Source organism: Temnothorax nylanderi, unplaced genomic scaffold, assembly GCF_030848795.1.
Source record: "Temnothorax nylanderi isolate EJ_2023f unplaced genomic scaffold, tnyl_v1.0 TNYL_tig0031_pilon, whole genome shotgun sequence".
Classification (NCBI taxonomy): Eukaryota; Metazoa; Arthropoda; class Insecta; order Hymenoptera; family Formicidae; genus Temnothorax; species Temnothorax nylanderi.
This window is the reverse complement of record NW_027249093.1, coordinates 588251-615506: the sequence shown is the minus strand read 5'-3', so window position 1 is coordinate 615506 and position 27256 is coordinate 588251. Positions and strand designations below refer to the sequence as shown.

General features: G+C 45.8%; 1 protein-coding gene across 12 annotated transcripts in view; it reads right to left on the bottom strand.

The window, feature by feature from the left end:
* Nucleotides 1-27256, bottom strand: part of LOC139770608 (uncharacterized) — a 131226-nt gene that overhangs the window by 18394 nt on the left and 85576 nt on the right. For all 12 annotated transcript variants that reach the window (XR_011717789.1, XM_071702664.1, XM_071702665.1 and 9 more), the window contains 4 exons: nucleotides 26703-26997; nucleotides 20495-25195; nucleotides 2175-2463; nucleotides 565-722 (listed from right to left, as the gene is read on the bottom strand). Coding sequence is in view for 11 of the 12 variants with exons in the window: in XM_071702664.1 (XP_071558765.1) it covers nucleotides 565-722; nucleotides 2175-2463; nucleotides 20495-25195; nucleotides 26703-26997 (5443 nt within the window). In the remaining variant the exon portion in view is untranslated. The remainder of the gene's footprint in view (nucleotides 1-564; nucleotides 723-2174; nucleotides 2464-20494; nucleotides 25196-26702; nucleotides 26998-27256) is intronic.

The following is a 27256-nucleotide window of genomic DNA, read 5'->3' as shown; positions in this document are numbered from 1 at the left end:
ATGAGAAGTCTTACGTTATGGAAATTTGTCGCGAATAACTTTGAAAAAATCCGATTAATTAGCGCGCTTAACGAGCTATTAATTCCGAATAGCGCAATATACGCTGAACGTTGAAGGATCATTTTATAAACCTTTTATAAACGTGGGCGTTGTATGCCTTTGACATTGTCTTCGTCAGCGTTATTAATTAGCGTTTACTTGTGTGCTTTGTACAGGAGTAGGAGGAAAGTCGATATCGGGCGCTCTAACTCGCTCGGAGACGTTATTACGACAATCCGGTCGACGTCGTAACTCTTTTTCCTAACCGGCAAACTTGGCCGCGTCGCGATAGCGATTCGTATTACGACCAACAATATATTAATTGCGCCTTAACCAACTTCGCGTTCGAGGCAAAAGTTCGAGTTCTTTCATAAAGCCGGATTCTCCGGGGTATTCGTCGGCGATTAATCGCCTCGCCGCTGCCTGGGGTCCACGGGGTCGGCTCATCGAAAAGTTTCCGTGGAAACCGCGCGGGGAAAGAGTATCGGGCAGATCGATAAATTATAGACACAAAGGAAAACTTACTTGGACTGTGCACGCGTATCTCGCTGTCGCTGGGACTGGAGACACGGTGGTCGTTTAACGAAGCGACCCGCAAGTGTCCGATCGGGCTGATCAATCGCTGAGTGGAATGACCGCCCGGCGATGCTAACCTCAGGTCCCTCATGTCGTTACCGGTAACCCTGAAATTTGACGAGCAGGTCAGTGGGCCGATTCGTCGAAGGCCGCGCGCTTGAAACGACGCCGTAAAGTGATGTAACGCGGAAAGAAGCTGTGAGAGAGGGAGCAAAATTAACTCGCTGAACGATTCGAAAGGAAATGCGATGCTCCGTGGACAGTGGACAGTGGACGTCGACAATTATTATTTTGCATAACGCTGTTAATCTACGGCTATTAAATATGTCAAATAAATATTGACAATTTTCGAATCGACATTTCGCAATTTTCATTCGATACCACGGCATTATCTTCTCACCCGCAGTTTATAGCGACAGGAGCTTTGCCCGATTAATCATTGGTGGGAAAATCGATATTTAACGTCCGAGACAAATAAACGTGGCTACGCGATACAGCAGAAATTAGATTCGCCGTGAAGGTAAACCGCGACGCGAATATACGTACGAGAAAATTGTATTATCAAGGTGACGCGGTTTAGCTCACGCCTGGCAATAAATAGAGCTCGGCGAGCTTGAGAGCGGCTCTCACGTCGATTATGACATCGCGACGCCCTTCGGTCTAATTAGTGACGTCTAGCTGGCTAGCCTCTCCGCGTAATGAAAATTTAACGACGAAATTACATTACGCGCTATTTGCGCGCTCTTGAAATCGGTTAAAAAAATTATTGCGTTCCTTAGATAAAAAAAAAAGGTTTTTCCAGCTAATTGCTAATTGTAAAAAGATTTTTAAGAGGATGTAATTGTATAATTTCATCGAGAAGCTAAATTAATTACTGCAATTGCGTCACCGCGTAATCCTCGCGTTATGAGTTGTCAAGAACACGCAGGAAATTTGATCGGTCGTACATTTCGCGTCAAACTAACAACGTTGTTGTTGTTGTTTGCGCGAGCAGACGGGCGAGTAATTAAACAGCGACTTAAATGAACGAACCTACGCGCATGTAAGGAGTTACGTACATAACGAGTTATTTACGGACTAAATCGGGCGATAGCTAACCGCTCTGTGTTTGGGTGGAAACGCGCGCTACTCTGCCTTTTATGGCGATTAATTTATCCTCTTCTCCCTGCATGCTGTTTCGACATACCAGTCGAATGATTTTGACACGGTTTGCCATAAAAGCGGTCGAACGAGGCTGGAGTGCTTCTGGCTGTGTCTCTAACGTTATAATTCGTTCTAATACTTGTCTCGAGTCTCGAATTTGATCTTTTCAGACGCGATACTCGAAGGTACGGACATTTGGCCGCTTGCGGCATTTCTACTAGTCACCACCTCAAAGTAACTAAACAGTCGGGCAACTCTCACGAACCGGAATTAGACGGCGGGGTTGCGGCCGCGCGAGTACGCGTTCGCTAATAAGTTTCCCTATTACGGGGTGCGATAGGGGCGGCGGTTTAATTACAGCGCGACGAAACTTCGTTATACAAATACCTGGGAGGGTCGGCTTTGCGTCTACTTACATGCCGGGGCATTTGCCGATGTCGCCGTTGCTCGCGGCCCTCAGCATCTGGGCGGTGGACTCGTTCTCCAGCTGCCTCATAGGCGGTTGCTGCTGCTGCTGCTGCTGCGGAGTCGAGTGATGGAGCGGAAGCGGTTGCTGCCGATGGCTGCCGCCGGTACTGTTTCTCGGTAGCGGAAGAGTGGACACCGCCGTCGGCGGTTGAGTCAGCGTTCTCTGAGGCAGATGAGATGTGCTGACGGCCCTGGGTGGAAGCGGGTCTCTGCCTATCACGGACCCCGAGCCGGACGCTGCGATAAAGAAATGTGCAAGCTCGTAAAAATTCTATCATATGATTATGTATACGTTTAAAGCAACCTTACGTTTACGGCACGCGAATTAGTCTCGAAGCAGGATCTCATACGGGACGTTACGCTAATTGAGCCTTGCGTGTACACGGTGAAATCTCACAAGCGTTCTCGGATTGCGAGGGATCGGTATCGGGGCTGTTCAGGAAACGTCTGTCTCGCTTGAATGGGAAAGATGGCAGAAATATGTGAGAAACTAGTATGGATATTGGATTGAGTAATACTCTATCGTAGATCGCTCGCCCTCGGCGAACAATCAGTCAGCCGTTGCCAGTCATAAGTGAAAAATGTGTATGATTCCTTAAAATTTTATAACTGATTACATAAATCAGATCGAATTGAATATCCATGATAATATGTACATTAATAAAAATATTCGACTAGGTCTGAGAGATTCAGTATGACCGTATGTAGTCCGCGTATATGAAAATGAATCGTATAATTCCAGTTAATATTGATACTCATGCGAGACTCACTTAAAAGTTTCACAACTTCAGGATTACATATTTCATGGTTACAAATTTTATCTAGAAGCTTGGCAGTTTCAAAATTAAATATTTCCTCATTCTAGACTAAAGAAAATTATAAGAAAATAAATAAAATATGCGAGAGATCCTGATGTAAGCCCAAACTTCGACGATCGAGAATCTCACGCTAGCGAGTCCTCTGGCCGGATGCGTGCAGTGAACACGGTAATGGTATAGGATAGAATTGGCAGACACACAGGACGAGAGACAGAACGGAAACGTGTGACGCTCGGCATGACGGGGGCGGTAGACCATTTGCGTTTGAGAACGGACCGACGAGACAGATGAGGGAGAGGAAAGGACAATTTATCGGGCGCAATTAAGTCAACCTCCGGAACCAGGCCAGCGCGCGTTCGGTTACGTAAGGCCCCGGATTGCGCTCTGAGGGGACCGGCTCATGGCGACGACCGGCTACGCATCGTACGCAATCGCGATTCCTATTTTTTTTTTCCCTCCCGCATTCGTAACTCGGCTCGCGAGTTGCCGAGAGTCGGTCTAACGTGCGAACAGGTTTCCCAGGTGATAGAAAGAGTGGAATGAAAGTCGATTGTCCGTCGCTGGGAAAATCAGTAGCGATCACCCGGAATTCGATCGATGCGGAATGCGTCGGGAATCCGATGCGTTGGCGAATCATCGCGGCCTCGCTCGTCGAGAGGACCAGAGGCGACTCGACGGACAATGAACGCGCGCGAGGGAACGAATCGCGCGTATCCGCGCCAGGCCATCCGCGCTGCTACACGCACGTTTGGCATTTGCCCGACGACCGAAACGGCGGAATATCTGTCGTGCGGCGATTGTTCACGCTTTAAACTGGCGTTCACGCTCAGACTGACGCGGGGAATGCAAACCGACCCGGCGCGATGCCATATGGGCGCAGCAGGAAACTCCTCTCGCGCTTCACGCATAATAGGCGGTATTCAATCTGCGGAATGTATGGGGCCGATAGCGCGCTACTCCCCGTATATATGGTGATAAAGACATCGCGCGCGATTTGAAATTCCGTTCTCCAGTCACGATCGCGCCATATTTGCAGATTGATATAGCCGAGGTTTCTCTGTTTGTCGATGCGGCTCGTAAACTCATTCGCGTGGAAGCGGGAATATATGAGGAGATTCGAGATTACGCTGCTATCCTTAAACACCTGTGCGTCGCATACGAGTTTTCGTTGAACCACAGATGGCTTCTTTTATTTATGCTCCTTACGTCACAAGTAGATGTTATAACGTAGCGAGGCACGTTTATGAAGTTGGTCTATCTTAACTTGTCATAGAATGTCCAGGCTACGCAATTGAGAAATTCACGAGCTAAAATGAGGATCTTATTATTCATAGAGTGAGATATAGTAACTTCACCAGCGGGAATAACTTTATGCCGAGACTGATATAAAAGATTTCAGAAGAGAGAGTGCTTCTGACGTATTTTCTCGTGTGCAAAAATAATCGGCGAGCGAACGAAAAGCCGCGTACTTTGGAAAGACTATTTTCGTACGATTTCTATAATCCGGAAGCTTGTTTCTCCGCTCCAACTTATCTCTAATGCAATTCTATTTTGTTTTGGATCAATAATCGGTTCACCTACTTCGCATTTTCTGCCAAAAAAATTATATGGGTGAATATATGTACATCGATTCTTTTTATACCGCGAGTATAACTCAAAAGAATGTATTTCTGACGTATTTTCCACCGTACCGTGCAACATCTTTCACCTTCATAAGCCGCGGTGATCGGACGGTACGAGGTTTACGCGCGGAGAGTTGTTTAACCTGGCCTGTACAACGAAAAACTCGAACGTGCGAACTACGAGCGATTATATCGACTGACTGACCGTGGACAATGTGACTGCGCGTACTTGGTGGAATGCGTGACGATGCATCCGGGATGCCGGCGATTTGCGCGGATTCATCGTTATGTGGCGAATGGACACGCGAGCGGGATGACTCCGCGACGTTTCGTATCGATAACCAGTGCGTCGCCCGATTGGATTAAATCGAGATCGACTTCCTGAGCGACGTCGCGTTCCCTTTGCGCAATCGTAATCGCGTCTCCCGTTTCTTGGCCTTCGCGACCGGAATGCGGAATGGATGGTCGGCATTGTCAACGATTCGAAAAATACACGTGCGTCAAAGGACGTCGCGATAAATTTATTTGGTTTTCAACCAATAAATTCTTGTCACAAGATAGAGATCGTAAATAAATCAACGAGTTGCGATTGAAAACTATATCAATATCTGCAACGAATACTCCACATCTCTTCACTCTGCTGGAATATTACATATTGGATCTATTATACTTCTTTCTTTAGACCTTTAAGGTTTATTATGACCAAATTATTTATACACGCAAGTAAACATAAGAATAATTTATGTACTGCGCGTTCATATAATTCGTATTTTCATAATACTTGTAGCTATTTAAAGCTAGTCAAATTGGTTCAATTATTCTTGCTATTTTAATGTTAAAAATCGAGGATTTTTTTTTTTTAACAAAATCGGCAATAAAAAGGGCAACCGTTTTAATTTTTTAGATTGTCTCAATGTACTTGATGAGCATTCTATTCGCAAGGTCGAAAGATGTGTGGAAAAGTGTTATATTTAGACTATTTAGAGCATCGCCGAGTAAACTTTTTAGCTTCTTTATTACGTACAATAACAGTCGTTCATCTCCTCTTTTATTCCACAATATAATTGCCACGCATTGATCCAATGAAACGCATTCGGCCTGAATTGTATCGCTGTCCTCAATGCAATGCGAGTTACGATAGCTATACGGAATATTCAATGCACACAGAACGTCGAAAATACGCAGATAATCGAGAAAACGAGAGAAATAATTTAATAGACACTCGGCCGATCGATCGGCGATTGTATCCGCACTAATATTCCACCTCTCCCGAGCGTGGTTAAAGCGTGTAGAGCGTAGAGAGAGAGCCGGTGTAATAATAATTTAAACGTATGTGTCCGTCGACCCATTGCGAAAGTCGCGCTGGAAACGTTAGACCGTGTAACAGATCGGGGCGACGTTACCCAATTTCGTTGTTTTAGAACCGGACCTCGTTTCGCGAGCATTACAAAATCTGCGACGCGAGAAATTTCGCGCGAGTTTCATGCTGGTTTAATTAAAATGCGGAATTTCGCAGGGAGGTCGCGTCGCGTCGCGCCGATCTGCGCGCGGCGCACGGCGCGCAGATGGAAACGAAATAAATCATCTGGAGTTTGGAAATATAACGGAGTTAAAAAAAATTCCAAGCGTCGATTTGATCGCGCCCGTGCCTGCACGTGCGCGCGTAAATATAGGTGTGCCACTTGGCACCGCGCGCAGAAAAGATCAAGGTGCACAAACGAGCGCCGTTATCCGCGCGTATACGGGGTGTCCGCGAATTTCATGGCGTTTCGAATCGGCGACGGCTGTGACGAACTTCTCGTCTTGTTACGAGAAACGCCGTTTCCGTAATATGGCTGTATTGCGCGATTCGTATACGTACGTATACGTACTTACAAGACGATCTCGCGAAGCGTTTCGAATTCGGAGAAGGTCTGAGCTGGAAATTACGCTTTCACGGTAGAAAGGGGGGAAAGATGAGAGGGAGGATGGTCTATGGAATTTCCGACTGTGCAGAATGCACGGGGATTAAAGCGGGGGTTGTTCACCTCGAATACCCTAAAAGACGAGGGGGTTGGGGAGCTTTCCATGGGGATTTAACGGCTGGCGTCGCGACGCCGGAAGAGGCGTCAAAGGGTCGTTGGAACGACGACGAGCGTCGGCTCCGAAAGGGAGCGAATATCGTTTTCCCGGATCAGAATTCGGCATTGAATCGCTCGGGGGCGGGGGGGAATTATGGGAAAAGGGCGGTTCACGTTCGTTCGAGAGCGGTTAATGAAATTCGCGAAAGCTCGCACCGAGTTGGGGCAGGAGACACTCACGGTGGGAGCACATAATCCAACTCGACTAATTTTTACGGAGTATTCCACAAGACCATTTTCGACCTCGTGTTACTTCTGAATGCCGTATTTGTCAGCTTTCAACTTTTGCTTATCTCAACATCAGATGTCTCGATGAAACATACTGACATTCCACTTAATTGTCTCAATTATCGAATAACAGACTACGTTTTGACTGAATTTCTCATTTCGATGATTACCCATAGTCCGTAGAGTTAACACTAGAACAACCAACGTCATTTGTACAATGATAAAAAAATATGACTGATGGAAAAATAAATTGGCATATGAAATAATTTTTTTATTTCGACAGAAGTCAATATAAATTCCAACAAAAGCACCTTAATAATTTCCGTAATTTAAAAGGAATTTGAAATCCGTCATTTCGACGGGGTTTGTTGCAAAATGGTACTGCCCGTTGAAACCGACTCTCGCGTGGGCGTTTCTTTTTTCCTGTCACGCATGTTGAATCGGCAAAGGTAGACGAACGAGCGCGCGCGAACCGGGAAGGACGCGCACGGTAGGCAAACAGAAATAGATCGTGGCACTTTGAACACGACGGCGACGGCGGTGGCGGGAACCGTACTCCCACGGTCATTTGTATCGTCCTCGACCTGTTGCTGTTACGGTCCGGACAAGGGTGTTGATTTTCCTTTTTCCCCATCGTACACGCCGGACCGCCTCTGCCTCCGTGCGTTCCGTTTTCCCGCCATTATTACGAGCGGGGTGGGAAAGGGAAGGCAAAGAAAACGCCGGCGCCGCGGCGGTGGGTTTGCGTTCGGGTGTAATAAATATTTTACACCCCCCACGGCATTCCTCGAGCACTTGTTTTCTCGCGGTGCTTTATCGTATCCTCGCCGCGAGATAAAATAGGATCACGCCGCCGTACGTCCCGCTTAACACATCGCCGTAAAACAATGACGACTAATCCGAAGACGAAAAGGACCAGTGAGACTCATGAGATAATTCACGTGAGGGCCTCGCAGTAATGCCACATATCTGTATTTATTTATCTAAGCAATCTCGATTTTCAAACAATTAGAAATGAATGAAGTTATAAGGGTAACAAGGGCGAAAGTAAAATTGTGCGAGGGAATATACTTTAATAGCGTTGGCAATCACGTCATGTTTTGTAGTAGCCTACTTGTCATATTTATTCCAAGCGACCAGGCCTGTTTTTGTTTCAAACTTGCGAGACACCTCTTGGCAAATACACCTAAAAACTAGAATAGCCAACGTTATTTTACGACTTGAAAATAATAAAAAAAAGCTTTTATATAACTCTAACTCTGTGATTCTCAAGATTCTCTTAATTTCTCTACTTCCCGGGATATTAACATACTTTATAACGACTTTATAACGATTATCGCTTAATCACGAAACTTAGTTAAATCATAACTTTACGTTATCCGTTATACGGTTCCTCCGATAGGAAGCGAAGGAGTAACTCCTCATTCCTTGAATAATTCACGTACTATGTACGTCCTCGTACTTAATGCGGGGAAAGAGATACGCGTACAACCGCAAGTATAAGTTGCCCCTCGGCGATGAAATCATTGTTTCTTATATAGAAGAGCAATTTGGTAAAACGACTAATCGCATTGCTGATCTGCGAAACTACTGGAGCAAACTTCGGTCCGCCGCAATGTATTTCCCGTGCGGATTAATCTCCCGCGTTTGAACATCTCTCTCTCTCCCTCCCCCTGTCCCTTTCCAAGATCGCGCAATGGTCTGCCGCAATCTTGCCGCTATGATTATGGTAGCAAGTAGCCACTATGGCACCGACACCGACACGAGTGTCGACTCGACGCTCCAAGTAACGGGATCTGTAGTGATCAAGTAGGTCAGGCGACTCGGTATCGTCGCTTTGTCTCATCGACCGTTGTACTTCAAGGTCCGGTTTTACCTTCCAATCACGATGTTCAAGACGACGTCGTGATCCCTGAGCGCGAAACGTGTATACGCGAGCTAACTAGGAATCCACTTTATTAGCAATACGAGCGGGGAATTCTTTTTGTACGCCGACGGAAACGGTAATGATACGAGGGGATTTAACGGTGGATGGCGTGAATGTTCTGAATGGCTAACGAACACGTTGAACCGGTGGACGATACGGCGACCGAGTCGTAATACCGGCGATATCACTTGAATAAATAAAATAATCGCACAGTGAAAGTTAATATCGGACGGATTTTTATTAAACATTTCTCTTAATGCGCGAATCTAAATCGAAGTGTCTACGGAATATCGGAATTTAAACTCCAATATATCAAGAATTAATGGATGCGATGAAGAAATTAACGCGCTACATCATCATTTCGTCGACTTGCGCATAAATGTTGATTGCGAATCGACACGCGAGTAGAAACTAGAACCGTGGGGGAATTGCCGTAAGAAAATATTCGCGTCTCTTCCGGGAAAAGCGCGGAGCTTGTTGCGCGAGAGTTGCGTCTAATGACACTTCTTGCCGTTACACCGTAAACTCGAAAGCGCAAAAATGTCGCGAGAGCGAGTTCTCGAGTTAAGATCGTCCTTTACATTTTACGAACGGTCGTAAAAGGGTCGTTGAGCGCGTTAGCTGACGGCCGGAAGAAAGTAAGGTAGCGCGCGTCGCGTCACGGTCGCCGATCGATGAGGTTCAGTCTAGCCGGTATGTGGCGGACACCTTTTAGCGAAACACAAGGAGTCGAATTAAGCATCGGCTGCGGCGGAAGGGATATAATAGTCAACACGCAAGAAACGGAATAAATGGTACGTTTCGCCCGGCTAATTCTACAGAGAAGAAGTCGATTACTCCCATTTTATCGAGGACACGAAGATGTTTTTCCCACGCGAGGATTCAAGCGTCCAAGCGGAAATGTAATTTTAGCATAGCAATGATCATCCGTTAGCGATCCAGTTACGTTAGCACTTTGTAGAAAAAAGGAACTACGCCGGCGAACGTGAAATCTACGAGGTCTGACCTAACAAACCGGGCTGTCCGCTTTTTCCACCGTGTTTCGATGCTCGGACGTGGAAGGAATTTCTTGTCGATTCTCAATTTCCCGGTCTCTCCGACACGGTCATTGTGATCAATCTGATGATGGCAGGTGCAAATACGTCTTCCTGTCACCTACTTTTACGTCTATAGAATTGCGTCGCTATTTCCTTGTTTATATAGCGCGTTGTATCGTAGGAAAGAGGTAAAGGATCGAATGTTGTCAGATATCGAAAATGTCGCAGAAACGTGCAGTTGTACGTCGGACAGGGAGGGCGATAGAAAGTATATCCCAGATACACTTCGGCAAGTCGGTAAAAACAAAAATTCGCATTAATCGCCAACACATACCTTGCTGCCGGCACGCATTACGCAAGGACCGAATCCGCGACGCGAGTTCCACGACTAGGCTAACGGTGTTTTGCGAAGCAAAATCGTTCTGCATCGCGCACACAACCGCGTTAAAACCCTACTGCTTTAACGGTTCATGTGCCGAGGTTCAGTCCAATTGACGCGCCCCTTGCGCGTCCTCGGCTTCGTGGCAAAAAGATTCCGTCGCGTGACCACCTACACATCAATGACATACCTTCCTTATATAGATATTGCCAGCAACCGTCTAAGGGAAAAACTAGAAGTGGAACGCGATAAACACCACGTTGTTTTGTTGTCGTCTTTTATTGTGGACACGACGGCAAACTATTTTGCTAGAGCTATCAGCAAAACATTTATTTCTTCGTGAAAGATGGACGGGTTGGAAAGATCGCGAAGACGTCCAAGTGATTTATCACAAATATGAAATCGAAATGATAAATTAATGGCATCCGAGTAATCTGGTAGTCGTATCTTTGGTTGTAAGTAGATGACTTCGAAATATAATTTGATAGAGCTACTTGATAGAGAACTATCAGACTGTTCAATTGCCGCTTTATTGAGAGGCAATGACGTAGGCTACCGAATTGGTCACGATCAACTCATTATCGACCGAAAATAGCCGTCGTTACTTTCATTCTCGGATAAGAGCAGTTGAGAAAGAACATGTGTTCGAATTAGAACGTCAGAATTTTATTTATACGAATTTATGATTTTACAGAAAAAGAACGGGAAAAAATGAAAGCAAATCCGAGGTTTTCTTTAATCGCAATATTTTAGCAATTAATAGAAAGAGGTATTATCTAGGCAGAGCTGCAGTTATTATGAAGACTGTCTAAATTATTTAAAAGCGCGAGATATATGGAAAGTTTTCAGATGTAAAATGCGTCGAATTGAACCTCGTATTTAGTTATACTTAAAGTCTTTACCTAAATACTCGACGATTGAATTGAATTGCGATCTCGCGGGCGTCTAACGCGAAGTTCGGCAGCTGCGTGCGCGCGTACGACGATAGCGGGGATTCAATGATCGAAAGTGCCGGCGCTCAAGTAACGGTACTCGGCGAGAGAGGAATGCTCCTTGCATCGCGCGCGTGTGGAGCCGGATAAACGAGCGTTGCGACCGAGCGGGCCTTCGGCCTTTCCGAAATGTACTCGTCGGGTCCCCGGTCTCTCTCTCTCTTTCTCTCTCTCTCTTTCTCTCTCTCTCTTCTCTCTCTCTCTCTCTCTCTCTCTCTCTCTCTCTCTCTCTCTCTCTCTCTCGGCGACGGCCTTTCGCGGTCCAGCCTTACGGTCCCCTCGCGGCGATCGATACCACGAACGCAACAGTACCTCTGGCGGTGTTCCAGAGTCAGGAAACTGTAACGTGACGTCGTTCCTCAATATCGAGAAATCGAGTGGCGACCGAATCGGCGACGACCTTCCTCCGATAATTGAGAATCCAAATTCCAACGCCAAGTACAAAAATTACGGGCTTTCGGGAAAAGAGAAAGGAGACTTAACGTCCAACTCCAAACGCAATCGACATTTTGACGTTTGACGTCTTTGTTCTTCGGGGTCCGCCAAAAGAGATGATTACCGCACGGCCGTGTGGATCGATCCTGTGATTCGCGCGTCGCTCGTGAATTATTCTTAGAGACTCCGATTTATCCAGCGCCTTCAACTTCGCCGCGGATTAACGATTCGTTTTCCACCGCCTCTGCCGCGCCCGCGCGCGTTTGTCCGTTTGGTTTAATCGGAGTTCGCAAATTACCTCGCCGACCACGACGAACATTTTAATACCGAACTTCGTCTGTCTTCGCGAGAAATTCGAAGAATGTCCCGCATTAACGAGGCTTCACGAACCTTGGAGCTCGGAAATAGCTCGAGTGAAAAAGGGCCGGGAAACCCGGAACGCGCGTTTTTCTTTAACGACGCTTTTTCCCCGCGACGGTTTTGGACCGTGCGCTAACTTCGGTGGCTTACGTAATAGTAATCGACGGATCTGACTGTGTAATGAGGCCGATCGATGGAAGTCGTGCATCATCAACTTCGAATTAAATTAAACGTATCAAATTAAACGTATTAAATTACGTGTAAGTATATCATGATTGCAACTAATAGCGTAATTCCAATTCAATTATCCTGTTCCAAATATACCCCTGCACTATTGGTTCGCGAGTTTCTCGGCGTCGAGCGGTACAACGCAGCTATTAGCTCTCCGGCGTCGATACTTTATCCTCGATACAACATTCTTCAACAGTGAAGGGAAGGCGACATACATAATACACACGGCATAGATACCGTAAGTAAGTTTCGATCTGTCGACTGCCGTTAAGACTATTATAATCGCATGTATCGAACAGTCGTTTTGAAAATTGGTCGCAAAAAATCGGTGGAGTTTTTTTTACGATTGTTCTATTGGATCACAATAGGAAAATGCGGATTGAGATAGTTATCGCGATTTGCGAATTTATACGTACTGTATTTCCGGACTGTATTGCCGGACCAGCAGCTGCCGCAGATCAGACCGACTTTCCCGCCCATCTTCCTCGCGATAACGAGATGCGCAGCTATCGAGAGGTCCTTGCTCCCTGCCGTGAATCTTATTAGCAGCGTGATCAACGTACTGTCACGCCACGTGCCTGTCATGGGCACCGTCGCCGTCGCGTCGCGAACGATTCTTGTCCGCCACGTGCGCACTACGTCGTATCCCGTAATGTCGAGGACAAACAGGCGGCCGCGATCAACGCATCGGTGCACGAACAGTCTATAATGTCTATATCAACAATCTGTTTCCCTTACGATTGTCCGATCGCTCGGTCGATTTTGAAGAGCTGTTTCAGAGGAACCGATCCATGTGGAAATTACTCCAGTCTTGTAAAATTTTTATGCACTTTGTACGAGCCACAAAAAATCTCCTCAAATAGCTTCCGATTGACAGACCCTGATAGATAAATTTTGATTAGGCATTGTATATGAAGGATTCAGCGATTATGATTTTTTTCTCTATATGTGATATTAATATTTCAAGTTTAAGATTCTTCTAAATATATTCTCGGAAATGTAATTATATTTACGAAAATATAGCAATACAAACGGTTACGTTGGATGGCAGAAAAACCGGAAGAAATTGAAAACATGATTTTCTCAGAAATAGCTTCTATAGATAGTTCAATCGATCGGGAAATTACTTAATGAAGATCGTGGGTCATCCGTTATTTCGAAAGCCGATCGAGTAAGATCGGCAGGTTTTATACAATCATTCCGTCAGCGCGGACGATGAAGTCCGCGGATCGATCAATACGAGCTGTCATGAGTTTATCGGCTTATTCGTTTATTGAATTAACAACGGATACCATTTCGGCTGAAATAGAGGCACGTCGATCTGTAGCTCGGATTTTTTTCGTTGAAATTCTGTATTTGCCGTTTTGTTTGTATGCTGCAAAAATTCAGAGTCCAAATACTGACCTCGTCTCGTGGTCAACAGATTCGGTATCATTTCGAAGTCGTGACAATAAAATTTACGTCATAACAACATGTCACTCTTTGATATTTTTTTTAAATATAAAATCCTGATGAAAGTATATATGTAGATAATATATACGGTATCTATAGTAAATATAACTAAAAAAATAATGAAATTCGATATATATCTCGCGATGACCTAGCGTTAAAATTAAAGTATGTATTTTTAAGTTCTATCGCGGTCCTCGCTTCGATTTCTAGACTACATTACCGTGTTGTTCTTCCGAGAAACGTCATCGTAAAAATTTTATTCTCACGGCTCTAGTTTCAGGTTTCAGCAATTTAACACCGACGTGCATGCCACATCTATGTCCGCGGCACCGCTATGTTTTAAGACGCAGCGAAAACCTAAGCTCCGCGCCTAAGAAATTATACGCGATGCCCACGATCCTTATTCTTCCTCCGCGAGACGCGTAAAAATTATCCGGGCGCTTCTTACGTCACGTAGCTCGCGCGCGCTACGTTGCACTTAACGAACCTCGCGCATCTTCCTTTGAAATGTCACGACCTCGAGTGAACTTTCAAGACGATCTTTATCCGTGCGTAGCGCGATACGGAGCTCGCGCGTATCCACACGTCGATTTATCCGCGAAATTTCGCGATCCAGACGCGACGATTGTCGCGACGTCCGTTACACGGTTTGAATTTCACCCGGTGTCAGGCGCACGTGTGTCACTCGCATCTGGTCTACCTTTCGCGGTAAAATCCCGAAAATGGACCGTACGAACAGCGAGAGGGAGATGAAGAGTCGATGCGACGAAACGATCTGCAACGATCGTGCAGCTAGAGCGATCTCTATTAAGTTATCACACAGTCGCGCTAACGTACCGCACTTTATCGCGAAACGCAACTCATCTCTCTCGACGATGATCCATACGGGCACACGATCCCGATCCGCGCGCCGATCGATGCGGACTGGCATGGACTGGCACGCGTCCACGCCGGCACGCGAGAGTCGCGTGGAACCGCGCGGAGCGCCACCGACTGACTGACTGACTGACTCGCGGACCGCTATCATCCAACCAGGCAGTCGGTTGTCTGTCCGACCCCGTCTGTGCGACTCCGTTTGATTCTGAAGGACCCCAGTCGGGAACTGTTGCTCCGATGACGATCGAACGCGCCGACACGCGTGGGGGACGCGGAAGTACCGCGTACCGCGCTTTATACTACTACTGATATCTTCTTGCTCTTTTTTTAATTGATTCTGGATTACATAGTACACGTTTAAGACTCATTGCAAATTGTGCAGTCTTACCTCTGAGGGAAAGAGAACGTTTGCCTGATGTCAGTTCAGGCCGTTGACGTAGTCGATCTTAATATCGTTATTATTTTATTCTTATCCTACGTCACATTGGAAACTATTGGGAAAATAAAATCTGTAATACACATGTATATTATATATTTTATTTTCTCAACAGTTCTCAATATAGGAATAAATAAACACAGGCAATATGTTTTAGTTAAATATCGACAGCTAAAAATCGACAGTAGAAAGGTTAAATCAGCAATGGCGTTTGGAGATGATAATCCCGGAGCGGTCCTTCTACTTTCGTAATATGCTAATTATACACGCCAATTTTCATTAACTCACTGCTTTAAAAACTTTCGTTCTATATAGTTAATAGAAACGATACGAATACTGGGACTATGACAATATTTTCTAAGTTCTGGAGAAACAACGATACCGAAGTTATTGATATCTTATTCAAGTTATGCATTCATAGTTCCGCTTCGTTAGCGAGATCTCGCTATTTTGATTTCGAGCTTCGTCAGCTCGCTGCCGGAATTAAACGTTCCCGATAACAGTCCGGATTATCGTGGCGTTATTTCACGTCTCGCAGTATACTTGGCACGTCGGAGCTACGTAAAAATAAAATGTTTTAAGCGGCATTCTGTTGGAATCCGATATACTGCTTCATTTCGCGAGGCTGAGTGTGCGATTACTTAATCGAGATCGTTATCCTCCCTTTCACGCTTGACGATCCTTCTATCCGTGCTGCCGAATATGGAATTATCATTAGCGGCCGTCTCTCACGCCGTTTATCAACATACATTTCATCTTCAGTCTCTTTAATTTATATTCAAATCACGGTGCTCAAATGTTATCTGGTATCTCTAACCAGTTGTTTCAAATTAAATCCTAAACACAAATTATTTCTGCGATTCGCGTTAACAATCGTCTGATAAATTATAGAAAATGAATTTAAATAAATATGAAATGGAATTTTTCTTACCGATTTGATGATTATGTTTATAGTATATACTTAACATGCGATCGCTATGAATTCGAGAGAATTCGCAATTGTTTCCGTAGATCGATTGCCGTTTTCGAGAAATAACGTTCATTTTTCGTGGCTCGGAATGTGATAAATGAGTCTTCGTGCTTGAACATGTTGTGGCTTTCGCGGACGATGAAAGTTTGATTTTTCGCCGAGGTCAGTGGCAGCCAGTCGATGAGTAGAACCGCATTACCGAAGTGCCAATCACAGGCACTGCGGTTTAAGCTTCGCGGGACTCAAATTGTAAAAATATTTCAATATTTTTAATCTCTTTTAAGCTATCAACTTCAACATAAAAAATGAGAATAAAATTGACATCAGAATTAAGTACTATTCGAGTGTTAATTTAGTGTTCTATTCCTGACTTTAATGCTTGGGTCGTTTGGTGAGAACTCGCGATTAAAACGAGATGTGTTTCACGTCAAGCTAGCACCCTCGTTCTTAAGTACAAAATAAAAAAAGTGAAATAGAGTGAAGTGTTTTTTTTTTAAGTGCTTTTAGGAGTAATTAACGAAATTGAAATATCCGTAACAGTTTCGAAGATATAAATCAACAAAAATAAATATATATATAAAGTGTTAACAAATCAAATAAGAGAATCGATTCTAGTTTTCAACTATTTCAGAGATTATATTTCCAGGATATAGAAAATCAATCTTGGTAGTGGTTGCTCTTTGTCATAAAAAATGCATCTTTAACCAGAATAAAAGTATTTTACAAAATCAATATAGAGAATTGATTCTGGATTTTTTAAATATTCAACGATTTTGATGTTTTCAAAATACGGAAAATCAGATTTTGGTTTCGCTTTTTAAAAATGTAAACTTCCCTAATTATCGTGTGTCAGAATTAATGAGAATAAATTTCCATAATGAGAATAAAATCGAGATAAACATGTCGTTCCATGTTGCCGTAACAAAACCGAATATAATGCGCTCATGTTTTATGGCATACAAACGGGAAATAAAATTAACATTATTTTGGCGTATAAAAAATGTTCGTAAAGTAGATATATCTTTGCATCTATTATATGATATAAAAAAAAAACTTCTTTGACATTATATGTCGATTGATTTCAATCCTCGAAATATATACTAGCGTGTGTTTAAATCAAACATTGCAGTGCTATAGCCGGCATCAAGAAATTTCAAACGATCTAAGGTTAAAAATACACGTTGCAATATCCGACTAGATGGAGTTTCTACCTCGGACTTTCGTACGGCTGAACGAACATCAAATGTACGTGTAGCAATCCATCGGGTTGCCCGATACGGACCCGATATTATCCCGTCAGGAACCAATTCTTTCCGCCGCTGCTCCGACCGAAAGATCTTGCCTGGGTTTCTTATTAATTCCACGAAATCTGGAACAGCCAGCGTGGCTGTCCGCCGAGACATTAATTATGGAGTATTGTAGCGTTTCCTTCGAGTCCCACAAAGGAGAAACGTACGTATCAGGAAGGAAAAACCGAAAAATTTCTCACGCGACGCCGACGCCAAGGCATAAAATCGATCGGCGCGGTCGAGGGATCGAGCGGGAGAGAAACTCGGTTCTACGGGTGCGCGTTCTCTCTCGTCGATATTTTAACGATCCCGCGAGGAACCGAAGGTACGAGGCAGGCGGGCCGTAGATATCGCTCGCGGTTCCATAGAATCCATCCGCTTCAAGCGGGGCCGCCGCCGTCATACGCGGCGTGTTATTGACCCCGAGAACAAAGTGCGACGAACAAGTGCGCCGAGAGACGGTGACGACGATATACTTACAGCGCGCGGCGCGGACGCGCACTTACGATATTGCGTTCTACGTGTTGGACGATGTTTGCGACAATGCAACAACAGACCCGTCGATAGACCATACAAAGTCGTTCGCATGCCAACGAAGTTTCCGAGCTGCAGCTATAGCTGCCATTAAAGCGCGTGACGCGCGAATAGCATGACGGCTGGAAGATCGTAAGGACGATCTCGAGAGCGCACCGGCTGTCACTCAACCGCGGCCTTAGCGTCCGTATAAAGGATAAGGTTGTCTCTCCGAGGAGGAATTAACGGCGACGCTCCGAAGAAAATTAATTAGGGCGACTAATCGTTCTCGATTAATTGTCAGACACGCTGGAGGACGCGAACGAACGTTTAAATCGGGGATAATGAAGTCGCGACCTCTTTTCGAATTTTTAAGCCGGGCTTGAAATAACGAGCAGTGAATCATAACGTAATCACATTAAATTTCGCATTACTATGTGCTTTCTCTTTTCCATGGTGGATTATATATGAATCGAAAGGATAGCACATATATAACGATTGTAAAACCGTTTCATAGTTAATAACTATCCACAGTGCTACTACATATTTTGGTCGCTGAATAATATTGCCCCATTTAGAAATCAAATTGCATATCGAGGAACATTTTTAGTCGCGACGAAGGGAAATGCATATCTAGTCTAGAACGACTCGATCTTATCTGTGATACTAATGCTGCCTATTTGTCAGAGCTGTCTTAACCACCATCAATTTGGTCCTTCCTCAATAACATCCAGTCTCATGAGAAACGAATTTAAGTTTTCAGGACGGTGCTGAAAATGTAATAACTTACCTGGGAGGTGTTCTACTCTCGATTCGTTTCTTGTTTCTTCGTTTATTTTCAGTTACCTTTTTTTTTTGTACAATTTATGTATAACGAGCTATATACATATCTTAAATTAAAGTAATTCGAACGAATCTCATAGTTGATTGAATAAACTTCCGAGGATAATTAATAATGTTCTTGCCAACGGCATACATTGTACTCCCTAAAGCTAGTTCCATTAATCTTTGACTTGATCGAGAGAGAGAGAGCTACTTCGAATTCTGTGATGCTTCGTGACGATGAAACACCGCGACGATACATTCTGGCAAATTGCCTAGGCGGCTGAATTAAATGGTATCGCGTAACTGTGTAGAACCGATAGCTCTGTCGATATCACCGTAAAAACATGGCTCACGAAACAATTCGCAATTCAGCGTCGATTTCATGTGGATTATAAAATAGGAAAAAAAAATGGTGCGCGTGAGAGCGAGAGATCCTGCGTAAATGGCGTGAATTTGAAATCACTTGGCAAGAATCGATTTGAATTAATCGAGGGGGATTAAAAAACATTTGTTTAACGCCCCTGGCAGAAAACGTTACCCTTATCGTATCGATAATGTCATTACTTACGATTTGAGTCAATTAACTGGCACGATTTAAGTTAAATGAACAAAAGGAAGAATTAAATAGAGAACATAATCGTCTTGGATTACACCAATTTTTCGGCGGTAATGTAATAAATCTTAAATGGTACATATATTCTAAAAATATTATCACATGCACTCATACATGCACTCGCATACATACGCGGTCGCAGCTTTGTCATAACTTTCTAATAGCGCAACAATATTTTACTGCTATTTCTTCATTTTGTTGCTATTGTCATATAAATTAATCGTTTGTCATTTATCGCGAAAATTCGATGTTGCTTGTAGTCACCGTGATGAATAATCACAGTAAATAATTGTGATGAACCAAGCCGCGTTTTTAATCGTCTCGCAAACGCACTCACACTTACAGTCGCGCACCAGGCCGTGTTCCAAGTCGCATCGATCGTACAACTTTCATCCGCGTCGCTCAAAGTTACGTCTGCATTATTCAAACTGATCCTAGGATTTAACAAACTGGTCTGGCAAAAACAAAAAGAGAGAATCGCGATGAATAAATGTGAACTGGATCACGGCCTGGTCGATAATTAACAAGGACAAAGAAGTGGCTGCATCGCTGAGCAAGCCACCGCAAGCGCAGGTACATTTGGTAGCGAAAACATCGAGTTTAATCCTAAAGAGCGAGCTTTAACTGATGCTTACCAGTTAGTTAAATCAATATTTTTGCACTTATTATAATTTTCTATTTTTTAACATCTAAGAAGTTTCGAAGCGTCTATTTTGCTGCTTAAACGGTAAAGATACATTTATTTTCGCAAGACAGAAAATGTCCCAAGATTATCGAATGCTTTCTGAACCACTTGATAATAGATGGCAAAGTAAGAGAAAGTGACAATCATCTGCTTCGATCTGACGTGCATCATTTATCGAAATATTCGGTCGTGAAAATTTAAGATGACGGGACGAGTGATGAATTATCTTCAAATTTTCATTAAACTTGCCGCAAGGTCTATGGCGCTGAAAGAATATTTGTGAAAGCACCGCTTACATAACAGCTTCTACTATTTAGGATTAAACACCTATCGCACTAGAATCCGTGGTCACGTGGGAGGAGTCGGCCGGCCGGTCGTGTGGCGGGTAGTCTGGCGATTTGGAACACGGCCACGTATAGTCACTGTCTGTACACCCCAGCGTTGTTGAGGAGCCACTCACCTGCAGCCCGTTTACACGGCTCCTGCCTCGGTTCCTGCCTCTTGATCGGCACCTTCGTCGGCAAGACGTCGCGTACATCCGCGATATCGACTGGCTTTACGATAACGTCTACTTGCTCGCTGTTGATCGTGCCCATTGTCGTTATCGTCGTCGTCGTCGTCGTCGTCGTCATCGTCGTCGGTGTCGCGGTCGTCGTCACCGTTGTCGTCGTCGCATTCATCGTCGTTGTCGCCGCCGCCGCCGCGACGACGGCGAGCCGTGAATCGTGAGCGTCTCCAGGATGTTCCACGACCGGCAACCCTCGCCCCGAGTCCGCCATCGAGGTGCGCTGCTGCTCCTGGAGTAAGCAGGCGCTCGACAACAAATCCCATTGGCGGAGCTTCTCTCGGTCGAGCTCGAACGACGTCGCGGACATCCGGACGTCCGGGATCGAGCGAGCCGGGGGAAGGTTGCCGTCCTCTAAAAAATGATTCCTGTCCGAAACGGTAGGCTTGTGGTAGGTCTTGCTTTGCGGGTCCCACACGTAACCGCCCGCGCCGGTCACTTCCATCGACAGGGCCTCGTAAGCGACGTCCTCGTCGTCCACGATCGACCGTTCTCGCGTGTGATGATCCTTGTTCGTCCTGCGCTTGACTCGCGGTCGCTCGCCGCACGGAGATTCCTCCGCGCAGTTGTCCCTGCGTAAAGCGACACTGTCGTTTACATAAGTCGCTCCCCGAGTGATCCTTCCGCGTGACTTCGCGTCACCGGATCTTCCAGGTCTCGGCGGACTGTCTAGATTATCCAAGGATCTGGCGTTTCTCAGGCTCACCCTCCTTAGACTCTCGCACCAAAGACTATCCTGCTCCCAAGGATCCTCGGAATTGAAATTGCTCTCGGTCATGGCGTTATGACTGCCGGATGACGGCAAGTTTTGCTGCGTTGCCTCGACCTGACTGGTCGAAGGCGATGAAGTCGTCGCTGTCGCCGTCGCTGCCGCTGCCGCCGCTCGGTTAGCTCGGTTTCGTTGCTCCACTAAATTTTGCAAACCGACGTCGTCGAGTAATCCCTCCAGAGATCTTGACCGGCGATGAGACGCTTGTGTGACGTGCATCGGTTCCGCGTTATCGATGTTACCTGGATTAACGGACTTATCTCTAAGTCCGTGGGGATATAAGTTTCTAGCCTCGGGCAGAGATACATCTGGCAGTGGATCAGTAGACTTGACCCGGCGTAGCGTGTCGGCCTCGTAGAAGTTTCTTTTGTCCACGAGAGCGGCTTTGTTGTCGCCCAGCAATTGGCAGGTCGTCCGTCTCAATTCCGCGGCGATGCGTCTAGCCTCGTCTATGTCGTCCACTTGAATCTGCCGCGGCATTTGCCGCGCGATCGGGTTCACTATACGGCCGATATCATTTCGCTTGTTCAAGCCGATCGCCGCGTCGTCCCTTTGATTGTTCAGTTGAGGCAATCGCGAGGTATGGCCGATCATTGGTTTGGTCAGTTCCATGTCCACGCTGTTGACACTCGCCTGGAGATCAGAATAATAATAGGGTGCTCCCGATTGATCGCTCTGGGCACGCTGCTCACTGGCGTTCGGCAAATACGATTGTTGCGGAACGGGTTGCATCGGCATTGAACCGGGATAATGACTCGAGTCCTGGCTGGAGGTCGATCGATGAGTCGGCAGCACGTGTCGCACACACGTGTCGTGACTGGCGGATCTCGAATGATTCGGGAACCTCTGATCGGAATACGCGTTGACGTTCTGCAGCATACTCGTCAGCGTGCTGCCGTAATTTACCGAGGACGTGGACGCGCTGATAGGCGAGTGCATCGAGGATTGAGCGCTCGCGGGCCTCTGGCAAGCCATGGACGTCGAGATGGACGCCGCGGCCGACGCGTTTGAGTAGCTGGAATCCCTGCTGTGAGAGATTGGCAGCTGGGACGTGCTCTGCATCCTGTGAACGCTGTCGCGTGGCGGCTCACTGTCGGGTCGAACCGCCGGCGAACCGCGAAGCGGCGAGAAGCTCGTGACATTCTCGTAATGCGCGTCACCGGTGAAGGACTGCGAGTGTTGGTGGGTCGGCGGTAGATCGGACACTCTCATGGATGGCAGGCTGCTCGCCGAGCCAGTTTTGTTTTTGCCGGAATAATCGAACGGCCGGTCGAGATTGCTGGACATTAATTTCATTTTCCTCGATAGATCTTGACACGTGGTCTTCTGCAGCTTATCGACCACCAGCATGTTCTCGTTGAATCCATAGATGCTGTTGTAGCTCAGATCCTTCGCGTAAAGATCTACGTTAAACGCATCTCTAGCCTGTAATTCCTCCATATACTGATCAAGGAAGATGCTCGCGTCGAAACGACTTCTTAACGATTCCAATTCGTCCAGACTGTCCAGAACCTCGCAAACGTCGTCACTTACCGGTCTCCTCTTCAATTGTCTGTGCCGAGCTTCCTCCTCTGGATTTCTGAGCTCGATCGAATCGCTTCCGGATGCGCTCTCCAACGATATCCTGCTGTCTCTAAAGGTAGAGCTGATGGTCGCGTCGGAAAACCTTGACGGTGGCCTGTGCGTTTCCACTTGACCTGCTGGTTTGTTCCAAGACTTTGGCGAGTCGCGGTTCATCGCGTTATCCTTGGTCATAGCCACCTGCGGCGAGACTTTCTTTATTTCCAAGGATTCCTGCATGTCCAGCGAGTCCAAATCGTCCAGCGGCGGTGGAGAGGTCGGTATCGGCGGCGGCGATACGAGCTCACTGTCCGACGAGTCGTGTAATTCCGCGATCATGTTGCGACTAGCTCCCAGATAGTAAGAAGCCGGTCGGAAGGTGTCAGACAGACTAAATCGCGGATGTCGTGGCGCGTCTATGGAATCCAGATCCTTGGACGACTCGTCATCGGCGTCAGAACTATCGGATTTGAGTGCCGTTAAGATGTCGGGCAGATCGCCCCTGGAATGCGGCGAATTCTCGCCGACGTTGCTCTTTTTCATCGACGATGCTTTACTGCCGTCCTCGTCCTCCTTCTCGGACAATTGATTCACCTCCATATATACCGGCTCTATCTTGTTATCCGACACACAGACAAGTTCGTAGTGGGACGCGTCCAGCGTGGAATAATCGCCGGAATCGTGCTTTCCGCCGCCTTCGTTCGGTGCCAAAAGGGAGCGATTCATCCCGTTCTGCGCCATCTCTACGTACGAACTTTCCTCGTGCTGCAGACTGGCGAACAGACTCTCCATTATCTTAGGATTCGGCCTGTCATCACTGTTAGGATCCAATATAGCCTTTCTGGGAGACATGGGAAGATAGTGATCCTCACTGTTAATGTCATCCTGCTTTAAAACAGAACTAATGAGATCGTTAGTGGAGAATTGATCACTGTGCGTTAATAAGGATTCAGTCATACTCGTTCTGGCACAATTAGGACTCGGGATAATATTCAAATCAGTCGATGACACGCATTGATCTGTTAGACTCTCTTTCGAATTGGTCATTTTGTTTTGCTTCAGAGATCCATCGGAATTTTGCATTTGTACAGTATCTGTATAGAGAGTGTCTAAAGCGAAACGTTGCGTAATAGCTTCGTTCTTCTCAACGAGTTTTTCCTTCTCATCGTCTCTATCACGACGGTCCAAATTACTCGCAATTTCATATCGTGACGTTTCGTTATCGCCGTAATCTCCGCGATGCTTCGATTCTTGCCGCTTTTCAGATTTCGGCCGATTAACCTGTTGTGACTTCCGCTCAAAGTCCGCCAAGAGATCTTTGACCGACTTGTTACTGTCGGTCGAAGCTTGCTTGGCGTGTCCCTCTTCCACGCTCTTGTGTTTGGAAGCGTTCTCCGGAGAATTCGCATCACCCAGAGCGAAGCTACGTATGACGGACGATGTCTTGTTCGCGCAGTCGAGCTTTGAGACGTGGGCCTCGGTCGCCTGCAGTGGCGATACCTTCAACGGCTCCTGCATGGTCAACACCTCCTTCACCGGACTGGCGCCATCCATGTTCATCTCGAAAGATCTGATTCTGCATTGCACCAGATTCATAGTCTCGAATTTCTCGCCCTCATCGTCCACTTTCGATGGCACCGGCACTTTCTTAGGATTAATATACTGATAAGAAAATTCCCTTATAACTTTGCTCTCATCGATGCCGGGGTCCCATTCGTCGTTATCGTCCTTGGAATCCCACTGTACGTTCTTCTGAACATGCCAGGACTCGTTGGTTCGATAAACGCACAAATTATCGGATCTGCTGCTCTCGATCTTCCCAGTTTGTTGCCCGTCGTACTTCTGCTGATCTAGACCGTAAGCGGTCGACGTCTTCAAAATACCTGACGGCTTCTTCGGGGTCTTGTGCCTGGTCGCAGGATCTTCGAAGATGGCCTCGGGATCCGATCTCCTGGATGACGATTGCCTGTCCGCCGAGGACGATGCGTACGCGTAATCGTTTCTCATCATCGGCGGAAAGCTGACCTCGTCGTATCCCGCGTCTGGCGGTATGCCGCCCAGAGAGGAGAGCGCGCCCCCCGGGTTCGCTTTACGAGCATTAACGGTTTGCGACTGCGGGATCTGATTAACGCTCGTGCGGCCGGTCCCGGGTATCGTGACATCCTGAACGGCTGACGTCGCCGATGACCGATCGTCGCCGGCGTGCCGGGGGCTCCTTCCTGCATGCGAGGGTCTGCGCGAGCGCTTCCTCCGGACATCTCCCAGCTCTGATTTGTTTGTTACAAAACACAAAGACACGAGTACGTCCGTTACTTACGAGTGTGCGTGTTTGTGTGTGTATGAAAAAGAGAGACAGCCCCATTTATACATTTCCGTTTCTATACCCATTAGATAATTCTAAGCAAACCCGTCAAGCGCGGCAACGACATCGATGACCATTGCACCGAGCAGCAAAGACATTTATCTATCTTATTAATATTTAAGTTTTTATTTTTTTATATATTTATATATTTATATACGGTAAGTTACTGTTCTTGAAAGAATTTTTAGCTCTTAAAGGTTTACGACTTTCGGATTTTGAGATCGATAAAATTCGGAAAATAATATTAAAATATTAAGAATAAAAGTTTCTCGTCGGGTGATTCGATCATAGTAATTGATGCAATGATCCCGATAATCGACTGACTGACTTTGCGGTTAATCGTAGATAGCGGACACGCGAGCTGGAAGGTAGCGATATGGTAATTGCGTAACTACGGCAAGTAAGTGTTAGTGAAATTCTTTGGCATGCCATGCTGACCCATATCTTCTACGGTAATCTGATTACGATCGATGTGTTAAGTCGCATAGGATATCGATACTCGATCATTTGGACAGGTAGGTTTTAAGATTGTTAATCGTTCCCATTCACCAGTCAGCTTAGACCCAACAGCAGCAGATAGAAGGAGCCCCGCGGAGAAACGCTCGCAGATATCCAGATTCTTTTAATTTCCTCTTGTTTCATCGTTACTTCACATTTCGTCGAATCGATACAGTATCGTTAATCGTTTCCTCGACGATTATGTTAGTAAATAAAAATGAAGGAAAAGCAACTTCGATCTTGCAACGTTTGCAATTCGTGAGGAATAATTCAGGTGCCTTGCATTAACTGCATTTATTCGCACAATCGGGTAAATACTTTCGTTAGACTACGACATTTTTGTTTACATGTCACTGATTGAAATACAAAAACATGCTGGTAATTTTATTTACAATAACAAGGAAAGGATGGACATAAAATCGCTTGACATATTTCAATTACACGTAACGAGTACCATTTACAAAAATACGGAATTCTTGACGTGCGTTTTCGTGAAAAAAATATCTTTGTTTCCGCGAGCAAATATGCACATTGGATACTTCACCGTGTTAGCAATTAAGTACCATTATGTTAGAAATTGGATTTTTAGCTTAGGTCAACTATCTACTTCTAACTGAATACACCGCAGACAGGGCGCTTTCGAGGGACTCGAGGCGATCAAAATATTTGACATAAAGATTCATGAAATTCCCTTTCTTCTCCAAGACAGTGAAATCTGTCCGCGAAGACACTCACAATATTCCCGACAATTCGAGCATGCCTTGTTCCGCGCGAGAATGCACATGCTCACAACACATATCCCAAACAGGGAGGTAATTGCCCGCGCGAGCTTCAATATTTCGACCGGGGTCCCTCGTTACGCGGGGCAACCGAAGCTACCATTTAAATGATAAGTTCAGGCGAGCTAGCCCTACCTTCGTCATCGCTGGAATAGCTGTTGTAGCGTGGCACGTTGACGGCGGTCCGACGGCCGTCCGAGCTCTTGCTCCTGACATGCGAACGATGCCCGTCCTCCCGCCTCCGGGAGTGACGACCCTCCGCCACGGCGGCCTCGTGCGCTGCCAAATCCAGCAGCGCCTGTTGCTTGTAGTAACTCGAAAGATCATTTTGCGTCCTGCCCCGATTGGCCGAGCCGGATGGCTTCCGTGTCAGCGGGGATTGCAGCATACGCTGCTTCCATTCTAGCAGCCGCTTCATCGACTCTTCGCGCTGAAAAACGTATCGCAACGCAACCTTTCCATTAGCTATCTGATAGAAAAATGTACGGTATTTCCTGCTGTAATCACGGGATCTAATTTGGAGAAAGAAATAAACATCGATATCGATCTCCACAAATAATCATGAAATTCCCGATAATAGGATATGTTAATGATAAAAAAAAGGGATTATTAATTACTAAAAATTATTATTAAAAATTATTAATACGGTGTGAGTAACGAAATAGCAATGACAACGACTGAGTGAACGA